Below are 19,171 nucleotides of genomic sequence, written 5' to 3'. Positions count from 1 at the left end.
GAATATTACACAAATCTGCAATAATGAATGAATTATGATAAATTACACAAATGGCCTTTATGGATTTAATCTCACTTTATTAATCAATGTCTTTGCTGCTGACCTTCGACGATCCAATTCAACCATACTAATGAGCAAAAAACATGCAAGCCCAGCTCAGGTGACAAAAAGCACCGCAAAAGTAATCCATTACTATGAAGGACTAAAAATGACAGAACGAAAAATAAATAAATAAATAAATAAAAGTAGAAATAAATAAATAAATGCAGAAATAATAGTAAAAATAAATACATTTTGGTAATATAAATGGCTATTTCTGTATTTTTACATGTATTTATTTATTTATTTATGCATTTCTATATGTATTTATTTATGTATTTATACATTTATTTATATATTTATGTATTTATATATTTATTTATTTATATATTTATATATTTATTTATTTATTTATACATTTATTTATTCCTACATTTATTTATTTCTGTATTTCCACATTTCTACATTTATGTATTTCTGTATTTCCACATTTCTACATTTATTTATTTCTGTATTTCCACATTTCTACATTTATTTTTCCCTGCGCATGTATGCTAATTGACCAATGGCTAACCACGCCCCCTCCACTCCCTCAGTCAACATTCGGTAACAGGCGCTTTGGCAGCTGTCAGTAGGAGACATTTCACAGGAGGCAATTGATGATTTTTTGGAGACAGAAAGATTATATATCATCTCGATGTCACCAAAAGGGCCTTAAATATGCATTGGAGGGTTATATTAATAATTTTATTGTTGAGAAGGTCGATAAGCTTCAGCTCCAGAACAAAGATTTACAGTTCACAGTGTAAACGTTATAGTTTGGTGCTATTTCGCTTCAAATGCTCGCTTTATACGCGCGTCCTATTCGCTTTGGATTCAAAATGTTCAAGCGTCGAACTAGACGCGGATACGCGCGAATTTGACGCTCTATTCGCGTTTGGTGGGAGCGCAGAATAATGGACAGGCTGCGATGTCAAGATTGCATTGCTGGAATGTGTGTGTGTGTGTGTGTGTGTGTGTGTCAGAGAGCGGGCGCCGGGGCGCGATCGAACAGTGGAAACATAAAAACATACTCCATTTTGTTCATACAGGACATAATTAAAACTGCAAAGTGTTTAGCCTACTTATATTTGTGTAAAACACAACATTGTGCTTTTGTCAAACTGTAAACTCTTGTCAAACTGTAACCTACAACTGTCACCCAACCAAAATCACACACACACACGCTGTTTTAAAGCCAAAATGACAAGAAAAAAACATAAAAACGAATGAAAACTGATAACCGCAATGCATTGCAATGGACGAGGAAGCAGAGAACGTCCAAGTGTATTGGGTTAGCTATGCGTACTGTGATTGGCTCATCGCGTTTGGGGGCGTGGTTAGCCATTGGTCAATTAGCATACATGCGCAGGGAAAAATAAATGTAGAAATGTGGAAATACAGAAATAAATAAATGTAGAAATGTGGAAATACAGAAATAAATAAATGTAGAAATGTGGAAATACAGAAATAAATAAATGTAGAAATGTGGAAATACAGAAATAAATAAATGTAGAAATGTGGAAATACAGAAATAAATAAATGTAGGAATAAATAAATGTATAAATAAATACATATATAGATATATAAATAAATAAAAATATAAATACATAAATATATAAATAAATGTATAAATACATAAATAAATACATATAGAAATGCATAAATAAATAAATAAATACATGTAAAAATACAGAAATAGCCATTTATATTACCAAAATGTATTTATTTTTACTATTATTTCTGCATTTATTTATTTATTTCTACTTTTATTTATTTATTTATTTATTTTTCGTTCTGTCATTTTTAGTCCTTCATAATTACGTTCCATTAAAAGTTACAAAGTAATGCAATTAGTTACTTTTTAGGGAGTAACTTTTTTGTAACGCATTAGTTAAGTAACTTTCAGCAACACTGTGTGTGTGTGTGTGTGTGTGTGTGTATTTATCATACAACTGCTGTCTGAATCCTTGTGCATTCAAAAATCTCACTGGATTATTTCAATTAATGGCAAAATGTAAACTGATATTTCCTTCTGACTCACTACAGCCAAAGATATAAACACTCGGCTCAAAACCATTTTTGGAGGGTGAAAATACTAACATGCCTAAGACTTTTTCACAGTACTATATATAAATATAATGCGCACTGATTAATTTCTCCAAACCAGTTTCACATGAATGTGTACCTTTTTTTGAGTTTGTAATTGAGTTTGTAATGAGTTTGCAATGAGTTTGCAATGTGAAAATGTATGACTTGTATAAAAAAACTTAAGTATGAAGCTCTATCCGTACAATGAGAACATACAAATGAGGTCGTACGAATACAAAAGTGCAACAAACCAGAAGAGCAACACACACACACACACACTGGTCAGAGATCTTACCTCCCGGCACGTCCGTCAGCTCGTTGAGGGGGGGCACCGTCTCCAGTGTGTTGGCGTACGTCTTCGCCGCTTGTCTTTGTACGTTCCGAGCCTCGATCTCCTTTTTCGTTCGTGGAATCCGGCATTTGAAGATGCAGCACAGGGTTATTACTGTGAAATGAGGAGGAGAGCTTTGAAATCTAGAGAAAGGGTCGTCCCACACAGCAGGCAGCGTCTCTAATCTCTTACTTCTGTAAATGCTATTTTGCTCTGGGGAAATTTCATTAAATCGCTTAATGCGATTCACGACGTGTAAATAATTAAGTGTTTATTTTGACACCCATTTATGGAAATTTTGTATGCAAATATATGCATAGCTTGCCATTTTAAAGAGGTCACCCAGAAATAACAATTATTTTATCATTTACTCGCCCTCATTATAATTATAAAAAAAACAGCCTATTTCTTCTGTGAAACACGAGAGGTAGAATATGTACTGGTTACTCTTTTCCATGCAGTTACTGTGAAAGGAGACTGGAGCTTTCAAGCTACAAAATGGACACAAAATGTGTCATAAGCGTCATTAAGGTATCAAAAAAATAGTCAATAAAACTTCCAAGTCTTCTGAGGTTATGATCTCTTTTTGTCCCTTTGGAGCTTGAAAGCCTCAGTCCTTGGAAAGAGTGGCTAAAACATGATCATATTGAATGCAATATGGCTTTTAACATAAGATGAACACTTTTAGACACTTACTAATTGCTAGGATGAACATGGAGAAAATGCCAATGACCTGCCATAATCGAAGCCCCCAGAACACCACCGTTTCTGAGGTGACCGGGTCCGGCTTCTTCGGCGGGTCTGTCGGCAGGAGCTGTGGGGAAGATAGGGGGAGAAAACAATGAGATGTTTTCCCGCATCTCTTTCTATTTCCAGGTAATTGCACCACCTAAATGGAGGGAATGGCAACAATAGCTGTGATTAAGGATTGCGGGAAGATTTAACCACCTTTTCATTTGATCACAGTGTCAAGAAGAGAGGGAGAGAGAGAGAGAGAGAGAGAGAGAGAGAGAGAGAGAGAGAGAGAGAGAGAGAGAGAGAGAGAGAGAGAGAGAGAGAGAGAGAGAGAGAGAGAGAGAGAGAGAGAGAGAGAGAGAGAGAGAGAGACTCTGAGCTAGCATACGTCTGAAGGATCTGTTTCACTAGCAACCCTGTGAGTGTATTTTAAAATATGTTTTTCATATTTAATATCACCTATAGTTTCTTGCTCTTGTAATGTTTGCCATTGATGTTCAAACTTATTTTTGTGGGGTTTCATGGAATATTTGTCTTGACAAATAAGAGATATCTCAATTTCGAGATTTTGGTAACTAACAGTGTTTATGTATTTTACTTCCTGAACTTTTTTGGACACATCTGCATTGTCAGTAAATAAAAAACACCAGCTTTTCACTGAAAATCGCCTATAATAATGTTGTAATAAATGGCTATAACTTGCTTAGGGACTGTTACATGTAGACAAAATTTCATCTGGAAATCTAGAATATCCAAGTAAACTATATAAAGCAAAAAATCTGAATTTCAGGAGGTTTTGTTTGAGTTGAGTAAAAAAAAATAAAAAACATAATAAATGTGCTGCCGTTTTTCTTTAATCTGGTAAATTCATTCATTCTAAAGATTGAAACTGCAAGTTATCCAGTTTAAAATGATATATGGCACTTGATGCTGACGGCTATAAAATGAGCTAGCACTTTAAGAGTTAACTAACATGAACTAACCATGAGCAATACATTTGTTACTGTATTTATTAATCTTTCTTAATGTTAGTTAATAGAAATCCAGCTGTTCATTGTTTGTTCATGTTAGTTCACAGTGCATTTCAATAATGTATTAGTAAATGATGAAATTAACATTAACAAAGTTTAATAAATGCTGTATAAGTGCAGTTCATTCTTAGTTCATGCTAACTAATGTAGTTAACTAATGTTAACTAATGAACCTTACTGTAAAGTGTTACCAAATAACTAAAATTGAAATAAAAATGTATAATAACTATATACATATACATATGAAGAGCAAAAGCCTCTGTGCCATCTGACATTTTCTTCTAGAATGATCATTTTTATCAAGCTTGTATATTTAAGTTCAATAATTTCGCTTAAATGCCAATGCAAATTATATTAATTGTCATTTAAGTGAAATTACTTAAATATACAAGCTTTATAAAAATTTCAGATGGCACTTAGAGGCTTTTGCATCTGAACTCTTCATATATATAAACTATCCCAATAGTATTAAACCCATTAGAGCATCTCCATGACACTAAAATAAGTCTGATATCCAGTATCAGTTCCTGTGATAACCCAACTCTTGAGTGTTTGTGTCGGCTCTGGCAGGATTCAGGCTCCAGGTGTGACAGCAGCTTTAAGGTGAGAGTGTGTTTCCAGTGTTTTAATAATTCAACAGGTTTGTGTCATACAGAGAGCACTAGTGGAAGGACTCGCCGGTGTTGACATGCTGATTAGTTCCTCTGCACGGGTTATCACTCCACATCTCATTTGTAGTCTTCTTCCAAAGTCTGCACTCCTGAACTATCATACCTGTGGACAGGCTTCACTTCACTTGTCTCCGGTCTCCATCTGCTGATACAAAGCTTTTCACTGAAGGAACTTTTCGTCTTCATGCAACTGCATTGTCCACATAAAAACTGATGTTTCTGGTCATACAGTGAGTGTGTGTTTGCCATCACAATGTGACTCAAGACATGTCACTTCAAGAACATCTGGACACCAGTTCCTCACAGTCCTGGTGGTGACAAGCAGCTGCTAGTCTTCTGTGAGGATGAGATGTCATGTACCAACATGATTATGGTTTCGCCTGCCAAAGAGTTATATGGCCTTTGACACATGCATAACAACTGTGTTCTGGGTGATCTACTGACTGGATGAAGTCATGGAGGCCAGCCCAAGTCTCGAAAGCTGTGTTTCCTTCCAAAGTTCCTTCTGAATTTAACTTGTGCGCACAAAACTGGAATATGGCATGAAACATCTGCGAATAAAGCATCATTTACATCCGATGTGTTCAAGAGAACAAAATCATCACTTCCTGGGAACATCGGTGCAAAATATCTGTTATGAAAATGGAAGTTTCTGCAAACCGGAAAGAAACTTTTTCTCTTTTTTCCTCCATCATAAATGAGTTACGCTTATAAACGCTGTCATTTGAGATGCTGCGATGCGATTGGTCCGCTGGTTAGTCCAGTTATCCAATCACAGCCTCTGATGAGGCAAAGTCACACAAGTTTTTGGAACCACATCAAGGGATTTATTCAGTAAATGTGTTTCCATCGTAGTTTATGCTCATGACGTCTTTCAGATTTCTTTCAATTTGGCACTTTTTTTAATTTATGCAAATCTTGCCATTTTCATTCCATTTTATTTGCATAAAATCTTAATGGAAAACATAGGTTATAATGTTCTGTAAGTCAAGTCAAGTCAACTTTATTCGTATAGCACTTTTCATTAAAGCAGCTTTACTGAAAATCATGAGGTTAATGTTTATAATATCTTATATAATATCTTAATTTAGCAGATTAGAGCTGGGTGATAATATAGTTTACAGGGAATCAAGCAGGTGAGATTTGCTTTAGTATGCGTATCATATGTTACTTAAATATCCAACTTTAGCACATTTCTCCTCAACAAGCTTCACAATCAAACCCTTCATGTCTGTCGTGTAAAAGGTGCACATGATAAAGTTTAATATTTAGAGTAAAGGGTTAAGTGCCACCATGAAATGGCGAGGCTTGCCTCAGCACTAATAATTGGCATCGACTTAAAGCATTAGTATTTAGTATTGACTGATTAGAGTGATATTTTTGCTAGATAAAGGGTAACATTTCCTATCAGTAAGGCTGGAGATGGCAGATAAAAGTAAATTAGTATTGATGTTTCAGTGTTATTCAATAAAGCCTGAGATTTCCACATGTCTCCTGCTGTGTCGCATCGATAGAGAGAGTGCTGAAAGCCCATCCAGACATTCAGAAATGTCAGAGACCTGTTTCAGTCAGGTCTAAGCAGATACTGTACAAGCTAGCTAACAGTTCACATGCAGAAACTCTTCAATGCATATATATATATATACTGTAGGCATTCTCTTAGACAGAACTAACTCTGGTTTGGATTGAAATTTAGAGTTTGATCCAAAAATATCAAATTTAAGGTCAAATGTTTGTGAAATTTACGGTCAAATGTGCATCAGACCCGCAGTCCGCCCGTGCCGATTGATTCCCGGCCCGCACCGTAAATGACCATGTGAATATTATTCCACCCGTTGCATCAGATATTAGCGGTCCGGGACTCCGGCAGGAACGGGCTCAGCACAAACCCCTGAGGCACTCCGCTCGGATGACTTTCAGTTTCGGCTCATTCTCTGCCCAACATATCTGGACACAACTAAATAGTAGTTCAACTTAATGAGGGTATGACAACCAGAAAATAAAAGTTTTCATCTTCATTGGGATTGAACCCTTAGGGAACCAGGTTACTGCGCTCACATCAGTGATAAATTCAGTCGCAGATAATTGGTTTGTTCGTGTGAATCTTATCACACTTTTGAAACCGGCTGGTGAACACGTGATTCAATACATGAACATGCCCATCGTCTCAGGATACAAGCACCCCAGGCACATCGTTTTAGCATGTTTGTAGCATAAACACCATCAAACCCCTGAGAGCTTCGGATCTTCCCATGTTTCTCTATGTCGGTGAAACCTAAAGATGCCGATTTCCCTGCGCAACTGATGCTCAACTGCCATTGGCTGATCTGCGTTCAAGGGGCGGGGCTTACCGATAGGTCAATTTAAATAAAAGTTGTATTTCTCATGATGCTAAGAGGACCAACAGCCACATATACACTGCAGAGTTTCAGGAGAGACAACCGCATATAAATACAGAGTGAATCCGCTGAAATATCTCGCCTGTTATATGACAGTAAAGCCTAATCTTCTCCTATTTGAATAAGGGATCGAGATCTAGTCCCACCGCTGAGTCAGTCTGGGATTACATCAAGAGCAGTTGAGAGAAGTCATACATCAAACTGTGGTAATTCTCCAAGGTGAGTAAAACACGTCTCCTGGAGCTTGTCTTTCACACAGGCTTCGGCTCCTGCACAGAACGGCGTATGCCTTTACAATAGCAATTGACTGTGAAATCACAATCGTTGTGATGACTAATGAAGATGTGCTTGAAATCAAATCTAATGTCAATGTAAATGTAATTCATAAAATTATGAAATAATTACTCCATTAATTATGATTATTAAAGTACCACAATTAACTTTTCACTTTATAACTTCAAATCTACATGAATTACTACTACAAATCCCGCATACACAAAACAGACTCGTGGATCTGGTAAGTTTATGTTAGATGCGATGAATGACAGCACTAGTATATAGATATAGATCTCTGACACCTGTGGTCAGAGAAGTAAAGGTGAGGCATCTTTCCCATCTTATCCTAATATTTATATATGTTTTTAAGTAAAAAATATTAAGTTAAAGCCTCTGAATCTCTGTTGTGCTGAATCCACATCTCAACCATCTTCTCCTAAAATTGATCCGCGCTGCTTATAAATCATATACCGTACAGACAAACAACTGCACTAACCAGTAGTGAAATGAAAAAGCCACTAAAAAGCACAACTTGTGCTTTTATTTGAACAAAATCTCTTAAAATGAAGGGGTTTTGAGTGAAACAAGTAGGTATATTTGGAAACAGAGAAACATCATGTTTTCGGCCTGTTGGATTTAGAGATTTATAGGCTCGTTCAGCGTTGTTGACAGCCACTCAGTCACGAGACCGGCTGTCTGGAGAGTTCAGCTGTTAGTACATCATATATTGATATTTTTCTTTGTAATGTACTTCATGTCCCTTCTCTACTTTCATCCAGAGAAATAAAACCGTTGACTCTTATTTGAGGAACAATCACTCACAACTCGAGACGAACAGCAAGCAGAGACAGGCTGAAACTGTCCGCACTCATTCACGTGTGTGAAATGAATTACACACATTTAAACGTCTTCGTATGTATATTAAACAGCATGAAGAGCTTGTTCTTCCAGCATTACATGATATGATATAATTGTGTCTTATAACACGCAGACTCCCTGCGGCCGACTGAAGAAGAAACCCCTTTGATCACTCATAAATGTGTCTATAAATATGCTGCTGTTTTCCCCTTCTCCCGCTGAGCCGACCGGAGCACTACATGTTACCAAACCAGGAATCTGCTCCTCAAGATGTTTGATGTAGGAATTACACATTGTACAGCAGGGGGAATTGACGGCACCTGGTAATTGACCCTGTAATGAGTGTTTAATAAGCAGAAAAGCACTGCGCCTGACGCCCGCTGATAGAAACCTGCACGATTATCAGTTATGAATGTGAACTGCATGTCTCCAGCACCGTACAGATGTGTCGGAGAACAGCTGAAGTCGTGTTCGCGTGACAGTTCTGTCTTAGACGGCACACCTGTGGTTTCAGATGGTTTTGCTGCTCTGTATATTTGTGCCTCACTACATCAGTGCTGTGTTTTTGAGATACTGTAAAAGTTGTTGATATATATTAAATTTTCACTAGTTCAAATTATAGTTATTGATATCAGGAATTAGATGTATACTAGTAACAATGCTAATTCTTGATATCATGAATGTGATTGTTACTAGTAAGAAAGGCATTTTAGATATCTGAAATTATATTGATATCAGAAATACATTTTCAGATATCAAAAATTAACATTTTTACTAGTAGCAATTCAATTGTTGATATCTAGAATAGACATTTTTACTAGTAGCCACGTAATTCTTGATATCAGTAATTCATATTTTTACTAGTAACAATGTAATTATTGATATCAAAAATTATATTTCTACAAGTATAAGAAATACAAAGCTGATATGTGTATTTGGAATTTCAATTCTTGATTGAATTGATTTTGAATGGCAGCCTATGGTGACATTCCACTAGTGAAAATACAATTACAGATATCAAGAATTATAGTTTTTACTAGTTGAAATTCAATTGTTGATATCTAGAATGAGCATTTTAATTAGTGAAAATGTAATTGTGGATATCAAGAATTAACATTGTTACGAGTGGAAATGTAATTTGTGATATCAAAAATTGCCATTGTTACTAGTATAAATCTAATTCCTGATATCAATAACTTGAACTAGTGAAAACTGAATTGTTGATATCAAGAATTCATATCCTGGAAATTAATAAAAGTTAAAAGTGCTTGCCATACCCTGGATGTTCAGATCAGCTCTATATACTTCAGTAATTAGTTTCAACATTACTTCAGCATTTTCTGCAACTAATTCAATCCAAATAACACACACACTCCTTTTGACAGCCTGCATGTTAACAATCCTGTTTTTGATAGACATTTTCCTAGGTGTGTTATCTATTTATTTTATTCTTGTTTTGTTTTTATAGACTCACACTCTAAAAATGCTGGGTTAAAAACAACTTGGGTCATTTTGACAAACCACCAGCTGCTTTTTTTTTTTTTTTTTTACTGTTTATAAATTGTACAGCTGGGTTAAAATTTTAAAATGAACCCAAAACGGGTTGTACATTAAAATAACTTTAACACATGCTACAACACAAGTAACAGTTATCAAAAGGGTAAATTTACTAATAGGCAAGAACATCTAAAGATTGAGAAAAATTGTCTAAAGTCCCCCAGAAACACAGGAACTGAAAGCCTGTAATAAACAGTGGAGAATAAACAGCATAACGATTAGACATGATTAAACCATTCCTGCTTTTTCAGTTCCTGTTCAGCAGTCATTCCCATCTCACTTCAGTTCGTTTTCTGCTATTTACCACACATATTCCTGACATGAGCACCAAAACATTAGCAAAAGAAAATAAAAAAAAACATTTACACGTCTTTCATGGAATGTTTTAGTCAGATGTTTTTTGTTAACGTTCAGAGAACATTCATTTAGCATTCTCATAATGTTTGCAATGTGATGTTTCCTTAATGGACCAATTTTCCTTAAAAAACTCCAAATGTGTTACATTTTTGGCCATTTAAAATCAAACGGTGACAATGTCATTGAATCATTTGCATACTGAATGGATACTGATCTTTTATGTTATTGTTATTCTCTTTAACCATCATTTGTAAATGATGATCATTTTGTAAAACACCAACGATGACCCTTAACTTTCCTGAAGGATTAAGTTCTGATCATGCGCTTGCACACGAGTTGACCGAGTGGATCCCTGAGCTGAGTGAGTGAGTGGAGGCGGGGCTAATTTGCATATTCATAGAACCGCGCATAGTAAATGAGGCAAGGGTTTGGAGTAACATTCAAGCTATTTTGATGCTGGAATTTTAAATGTAATTTTGGTGATCAAAGATGAGTTTTAAGGGATCAGATTATTTATCCAGAGAGTGGCACTAAAAGCACGTTCAGTTTTATCTGAAACAGACGAACGTGAATCCGGCAACGTTTTATCATACGTATCGGAGCATTTTGGAATTGAATGTCTGGTGAGTGTTGCTATAAGGTTCATTTGCTTTTGAAAATAATGTAATACATATACTAAACCCTAAACACAGCCGATAGTGTTAACAAAAACAAACGGGAGATAAAATAATCCATTTGCTGATTGTTTTATCGTGACTCTTTTGTGCTGACTGTGTTTCACAGACTCGTCTTCACATCACGAGTGCACTGCTTCTTAAGGCCCTTTCACACCGGATGCGTAACGAAAAAGCAAATAGTTCCTTTGCGAATAGTTCACGTCAAAACCCATCACATGAGCTGCGTAAACACGGTCTCTATCTCTATCTTTGACGATTAGCTTTCTATCCCAGATGTAGTTTAGCCTTCTAGCCAACACAGCACAACGACGAAAACTATCACACAACATACTCACAGTCGTGATAACCGAGTTGGTTGGCAATGCTACACCACACAATCACTGTCCTTGTAGTATGCGATTGGCTGAAGCCTTTTCGGTCGCCGCAAAAGGAAAAAAAAATCGACATCGAAGCGAAAAAATACAAGTCGTTTTTTCGTCGCAGCACATTCGCGTTCGCCGTGGAAGCGCTCATTACACAAACAGCTGATCAAAAAATAAAACCATTGCGCGAATTATTCGTGCGTCAAAATCGCGTCCAGTGTGAAAGGACCTTTATGCAAATATCAAGCGCTACACTGTAAAAACTAAAGGAGCCTCAAGTATCCTGTTGGATACTCAAGGAACTTCAAAATGTAATTTTGGTGCCTCAAAGCTCTTTTTCCTATAGTAGGGTTACTGGAGGACCATTGACAATCTTTGAGGTTCTTGCTGGAACTTATGGGATCCTTTAAGCACTTTGTATTTACTTCAGAGGTTCTGGAGTCACCTTTTCATTACCATGAGACCTCGAAGTGCTTTAGGGTGAAAATAGAGGAACTTAAATGCGATAAAAGGGTTATTGGAAGATCTTTTAACATTTAAGTGGTTCCTGGAAGATCTCTAATGTTAAAGCCAGCATCTGGAGGAACCCAATGGTTCAGTGAGGCCCGAATTAGATTATTATTCTATTATTATTATTATTATTATCCTATTATTATTATTATTATAGGCTACTTAAGTTTGATTCAGTATACATACCCAGGTGAAAAAGACGTACTATTAAATGTATTAAAAATGTACTTGAGTGTGTTTTTAGTAGACCTACAATACAAATATAGCCTACTTTAATGCATTTTTATTATTATTATTATTATTATAGGCAAGTTTGATTCAGTATACATACCCAGGTGAAAAAGATGTACTATTAAATGTATTAAAAATGTACTTGAGTGTGTTTTTAGTAGACCTACAAATCAAATATACTTTAATGCATTTTTAATACATTTAACAGTAACTATAGTCTTTTTCACTTGGGTAGCTTACATATATTTAGTATAGGCCTATTTTATTAAGTCATTTAAACCTTAAACAACAACACTAAATAATAATAATATTATATGAAGAAGAAGAAGCAGGAGGAGAAAAGTATTATTCTGTCACGAAACTGCTGCTATTCCTCTGCTGTCGTCGCTTCAGTGATGCTCGCGCTGCTCGCGCGCAACAAAGCTCAGCTGATCGTCATCAGAAAGTAACGGCTCCTCTCATCAATGCTTCCGCCGTTTATTCGGCTCTCCATTACAAGGTTTGTAAACTCGCCAAATAAATATAAATACAGAGTCTACTCACTATATATTTAAACACACATATATATAAACTAAATTTATTATACATTACTACGTTTTTACAGTGTTTACCACTCGTTTATTGCACAGTATCTGGTATGAAGGTTTTAGCCGCGATGCTAACTACGTTGATCTAATGAACAAATGGAAATGATTGACTTATTGTCTTAGATTGATTTAGTCATTCAATTCAACATATTTTGTACAACTGTGTCTTCAAATTGCTGATATAGCCTAACTAATTTAGAAAATTCTCTGATTCTTGGCGTTTGTTATGAATAACAAAAACAGGTTATAGTTTGGTCTGTTTTTGTTTAGCCTAACTTTACTACAGTGCCCTCATTCTCTCAAATACCATTTTAAAGCCATTTACTGGTCAATAAATATTATGTTGTGAATAATCATCTTTGTTCTTTTGTTTCCCCAGAACAACCATTACATTTCTAAAATAATCTGAACATTTCAGTGGCAACATTGAATTACAGTAAGTTACCTGCACCACATGCTGTACTTTATTACTATGAACTTTCTCTGTGTGAAATTGTATTGTTTGACTGTGTACTTGTGTTTTTTAATCAGTTACTCTCTGAAAATCTTTTCTCATGATCTCAAATCTCATTCATGTTACTCAGAAAAATAATATCACAGGTTTGATTCACAAAAAATGCTATAGACATTTTAACTCTGAATTATAACTTCAAGTTTAGTCTTTTTCGGCAAAAAATAAATAAATAAATAAATAGGAAAAAGCAATTAGGCTTCAGAAGACTTGCAACACAACCCATAACACATGAGTTGTGAACTCATTGATTATTTTTAGGATCTTTTCTGGGACATTTTTGGAGCTTAACCATTTTTACATAAATTGTTGCATTGAATTGAACTAGACAAGTGTACATAAGAATGGTTTCATGAATGATTTACACATTTGTTTTCTTCTTGTGTTTCATGTAGTGAAACTGAATGGTGACTGGGGTTGCATTATGCCTGAGATCTGCTTTTGGGTTCCACAGACAGAAAGTCAAACAGGTTTGGAACGTCACAAGGCTGAGGAAATTATTTAAATTTCACAACTATCACTTTAATAACATTACTAACAGTAAATTTTGTACTTTGCAGGGATCTCGGTAAGCTGAAATACAAGTTTGACCAAGAATAAAAATCCTCCTGTAGACCTGAAAATCACTGAAGTGCCTGGACCATCCACCAGAAAAGAGGAAAAACAAACGGAAAACGATGCTGTACCTTTTCACTTTTCTAACTCGTTAAGTACCTCACACCAACTTGGTCCCATAGTGACTTTTTTGACCACAAACGAAATTGCTGATTGTGTGAATTCATATTGAAATGACTGAATTCACCAGTGAACATTCACAGAACAACAGATCATTTTACTGCACCTTAACTCTGTTTCGGGTCGAAGCCTCTACTTCTACTTCCTCTATCTTGTTTCATGAGAATACTCAACAACCATTTATGAACACTGTTGATTCAAGTCACACATTTAAGCTTTTCAAAAGCCACAGTGTACATTACAGTCTCCAGTCTAACGGCATCCCAGACTTCAACATTTTATGATTCAAAATAGCTGAATAACTAACCATCTGAGATTTCGGTATAGAGATAAAGGTTACAGCACAATGAGTGTATATTAGCACTGTTGTTTGTTTTTGGCATCTGATAGAGCTTTTGGACTTGGAAACAGTGATGTTAGACTAACCATCGGACTGAAACACAAATGTTTTAAAGTTAAGTATGATGGACATTTTTAATTAGTTCAAATGTAATTTTTTTACATTGATTTATTTAGTGGAACATATGTGTTTCCATGCATTTTGTTGAGATGTCTTTTCTTGTTTATCTATTGTATATACATGGTTGATTATTCATGTTGCTTATGTATTACACTATTTTTTTGTGTAGTCATTGATATTAATCTGTAGTTAGCTTTTTTCCCCATGTGCATGGAAGTGTATGTATAAAAATGAATATCAAATATGTAATAAACAATTCTTATTTTGTATTTGGTTCAATTTGTTTATTATAATAGATGTCAAAGGTAACCATAGTAACAACATGAAATTAAATATTAAAAAAAATGAAATTTGGTTCCTGGAGGCACCCAAAGTGGTTCCACACAGTGCCTAATATAAGAGTTCCTCTGGAAACCTGTGTGGTTCCTCAGAGAACCGGCCCTTTTTAAAGGGTGCCTAGAGGATCTACAGACGGTTCCGCCGGTGTGGCAAAGTGAAGAACCCCAAAAGGTTCCTCCAGGCACCTTTTATTTTTACAGTGTATGGTAAAACTGTTTTTAGGTCATAATTTAGTATTGTGCAAGGAACTGCACAGAAATCTTTAATTTTTTTTAGACCAAAGTCTTTATTAATTGAAAATCTGCCCCTGTAATCATAATTTGTGTGAAAAGCAATAAAGGTTGTTGGTGTTTTACTGCATCGGGAGCTCATTTCAGCTGGAAACTGCAGTGATTTGTATGTATTATGGCAACGGCATCTCACATAGTCTGACAGCAGATAAAAATAAACAATAAATAAATGACCTTCAAGTCATTCATTACAAAAGTGTGCAATAAATATGCTCAACATGGAAGCTTGAACATGTGCTTGACACACATTTGAGCTTCTTATTTCCCCCATAAAGGCTGTGAAGAGCCTTGGATCCGCAGCTTTGTTTGATGCGTTGATGTAATTCCCACTGAAACAGGAGCTGAGGCGGGACTTATTGAGTGGCTCCTCCCCCTTTTCAAACAGCCAATAGCATTTGGTTTCCCTCACAGACTGCGAGTCGCACTGGACGGCACCATTGATACGCTGGATTCAAATTCATTCATTTCATTCTTAACCAACGTACAGTTGGAAAACGGGATAAAACTCGAATGTTTGATTAACTGAACACACACTCCAGCACATATTGCTCACGTATCAATGGTCGCTTTGGTCAGGTGGTGTTTATAGCAAAGGGGGCGGAGCTTCAGATTCTAGAGAGCCTATGATCAAAGAGTATAGAAGTAACAAGAGGCGAAACTCCGTTGCAGTTTTGACAACAGCCACTAGGTGGCGCTTCGGTAGCGCGGCCGCCATTTTGGACTGAACCAACGGCTTTACTGGTAGCACAACTACTGTACAGCATTAACATTATGTCTGAAAATAATTGCAAACAAAGAAAACAGTGTTCTGCCATCAACTGCAACAACTACCAGTGTACAACCAATCAACTAGCATTTCATAGATTCCCCAAAGATCCAGAGAGGTAAAGTAGAAAAGGTTTTATTAACTTTAAAGTGAGCTAACGTCAACGATAACAGGTGCTGTAACGTTAATGTAAGCTATCCCATAACCGCAGTAACAGTTTGCTAACGTTATGTATTTGGTCGAAATTGTCAAGACTCGAAATGGGCTTTTTAAATCGCATACTTTCAGAGATATATGAACACCTAACCTGGCAAATGACCGCTTTATTAATTCATTGTTATCACTAAATTAACCCTTTAACTGTCACCTTTTTTTCGCTTAAACATGAAAATCACTATCCAAACTTAAATGGTTGTAACGTTAGTATGGTTGTAACGTTAATACTATGGTTGGTCTTGTTTTAATTTGTCAGATTATTGTTGAAGTGAAATAAATTATGAAAGTGAAACAGAAAAAAGTTATATAAGTTTGAGTTTATTAAAATGTACAAATTTTAAAATATAATTATTTATATTTTATATAATATATATATATATATATATATATATATATATATATATTACAAAATATATTTTACTCTAGAACTGCAAGAAAATGAAAGCAAAAAATCTGAACAAGTTGTGTTCCACATTTTAGGTTGATATGTTGATATCTCGCTTCCTCACCCTTTCTGCCGTGTGCTCTAACGTTACACGGTTTGGAGCTGCGCGCTCTTGCTCGCTCGCTCTAGATTCCGGGTGATTTTAGCTAATTTGCGGGCATCAGGGAGCCGCTATAAATATGCGGGAGACTCCCGGATCTTCCGGGAGACATGGGATGTCTGCTCTAGAGATATTAAAAACTAGAAACTACTTTTTAGTTAATTTAACCGCTTTTGAATTTGAACCGGTATAGTTCAATCCTATGACAGCGGTGTTGCGTTCAGTCCAAGATGGCGGAGCTGCAGCTCTGCGCATGGGTGAGTTTGTTGCAATGGAACGTTCTATTGAGTTTCGCCTCTTGTTACTTCTATACTCTTTGCTATGATTGGACAGAAGATGTGATGAGAAGCTAAAGTGATGTCATAAAAGTCCCTGATCCATTTCAGCAGAAGTGAGGGACTGTGAGTTTTGAATGCTTATATCTCCTACATGTGTTTTGGAGAACACTAGCTTATCCATAACCTTAAGGCTAACATATTCCTACTAAAAGCTAAAAAAATGACATTTAGATTTCAGCGGGCCTTTAATGGGGTTTGGCCATCCCAGTTGAAGCTGCACGCCGCCACCTACTGCACGACACCGGCACGACAGCTGATGTCGAATGAAGGATCGAGGATCAGGCTGAGGATCCCGATCAGTTAAAAAACATGCTTACTCGGACCCAGTACCTGTCCGTGAGATAACTCGGGATATCCCTGGAAGAGGCACATTTTTCCCATGACTCTATGTTGTCCTGGCATTATGATGCAGAATTCTGTCGCATGTCATGCCAAAAATACATAAATATAATTCCTGAGCAAAATCTCATTCTGCGTCTCATGTTTTTCTCATGTTTAAGTTAGGGGTTTGTTTAAATCTCTAAAAATAAGTAATATAGTAATTTTCTTAGTAATTATAGCAATAATTGAGTGGCAACCCTGTTTCAGAGTAAGAAAGATGCAACTGGTGAGATCATCTGTGCTAATGGGTTGATGACGTGACCTTCAAAGTTCACACCAGCCGTTATCCATTTCTCCTATTCCATTAGTTTCTTTCAGAACTTTGGGTGAATAAAATGGGGAAAAAAGAAACATAAATGATGCTCTAAGTTTGCTATGCACATCATGAATCTCTTTATTTATCATCCATCAGTCGTTCTGGGAACTCTGAGGGAGTGACCTTTCATGAAACTGAGCTCTGATGTCCCTGAACTCACTTTTCTCTGAGGTTTTCCATCTGGGTGGATTGTTATAAATAAATTTGTCCTTGGTTGCTTCAATTTACATTTTTTCTTTAGGCAAGGAATCGTCATTTTGTCTGAAAGACACAACACAGTGTCCTTGCACTACTGGAGTTTTTTAAGAGCAATATAAACAAACAGCGGCGTTTGACTGTCAATGCATGTTTTTGATAATAACATAAGAACTAACTTTGAGATAGAGAAATTGGTCTCATTTTAGGTCCAATTCTCACTATTAACTACAACTTTTTCCTCAATAAACTCCTAATTACTGCTCATTAATAGTTAGGAAGGTAGTTTAGGTATGGGATTAAGGGATGTAGAATATGATCATGCAGAATAAGGCATTCATATGTGCTTTATTAGTACTGATAAACAGCCAATATGCATGCTAATAAGCAACTAGTGAGAATTGGACCCTAAACAAAAGAGTTCCCAGGAAACCTACAGCGGGACTACATGCATGTTTAACCTCATCACTGCCATTGTGTCTGTCAATGCATCCAGTGCCATAAAACTGAGCGGTTCGACACAAAGAGAGCCACAGCGACAGTGCAGTTTAAGAGCCGTAACACCCGCGCATCTCCTACCTCTGGGTCTGGTATCTGTGCCGCGGCGTTGAAGACGTGGTGTGAGATCAACACCGCCGCTACGCTCATCAGCAACGGCACCAGGGTTAGCGGCGGATGGTGCCCAGGCCCCTCGATCGCCATCTTCCCTCTTCTTCTCCCGCGCCTCATCCCTCCCCCGGCTGCTTCTGCCCCGAGAACTGCGCACGACCACAATAGTGCGGGTGATTGATAGTCTATCGGTGCGAAACGTCCACCGCCTCCCCTACATTAACACTGCTCTGGTCTCTTCAGTCGTGCAGACACACTACGCTCTCTCCAGCCTCGGAGACGGCTAAAGGCCATTAATTAATTAATAGCCCCGGTGTGGTTTACAGCCTCGCCGTCCCGAGCACAGAGAGGTTACGAGAGTTGTGGGGGAAGGGAGTTACACAGAAGCACACAAAGGGATCAGAGGAATTGTGTGACACGCTGTATTTGGATCTGCCTGGCCAAAGGATCAGCGACAGGTTCCCCAATAATCATGTGAACAAACTGTTGCTCAGCTGTCCACCGAGAGAAGGAGAATCTGCTGAAAGCAAACTGTAAAAGGCTGACACTGTTTGCTTTTTTCCAAAATAGTCTCATTGGAAAAATCAAGCAGCAACCTTCCGGTCTCTCTAACACAGAAGCTGCAACTCATCCACTGGCCACTAGAGACCGGCTGCAGAAGAGAGTCAATCCCATTGACCCCCATGTTAAAAAGCCCAACTTCACTGCAGAAAAACATG

At 36.8% G+C, this 19,171-nt stretch overlaps 1 protein-coding gene across 1 annotated transcript in view; it reads right to left on the bottom strand.

Moving 5' to 3' along the window:
* tmie (transmembrane inner ear) overlaps nucleotides 1-18,572 on the bottom strand; it is a gene marked incomplete at both ends in the record, with an annotated part of 45,852 nt that extends 27,280 nt beyond the window's left edge. The window contains 3 exons of the mRNA XM_081373842.1: nucleotides 2,465-2,614; nucleotides 3,197-3,314; nucleotides 18,423-18,572. Of these exons, the coding sequence (XP_081229968.1) occupies nucleotides 2,465-2,614; nucleotides 3,197-3,314; nucleotides 18,423-18,572 (418 nt within the window). The remainder of the gene's footprint in view (nucleotides 1-2,464; nucleotides 2,615-3,196; nucleotides 3,315-18,422) is intronic.
* Between the last annotated feature and the right edge of the window lie 599 nt (nucleotides 18,573-19,171).

Source organism: Scardinius erythrophthalmus, assembly GCF_964197995.2.
Source record: "Scardinius erythrophthalmus genome assembly, chromosome: 9".
Classification (NCBI taxonomy): domain Eukaryota; kingdom Metazoa; phylum Chordata; class Actinopteri; order Cypriniformes; family Leuciscidae; genus Scardinius; species Scardinius erythrophthalmus.
This window is presented reverse-complemented; position numbering and strand designations above follow the sequence as displayed.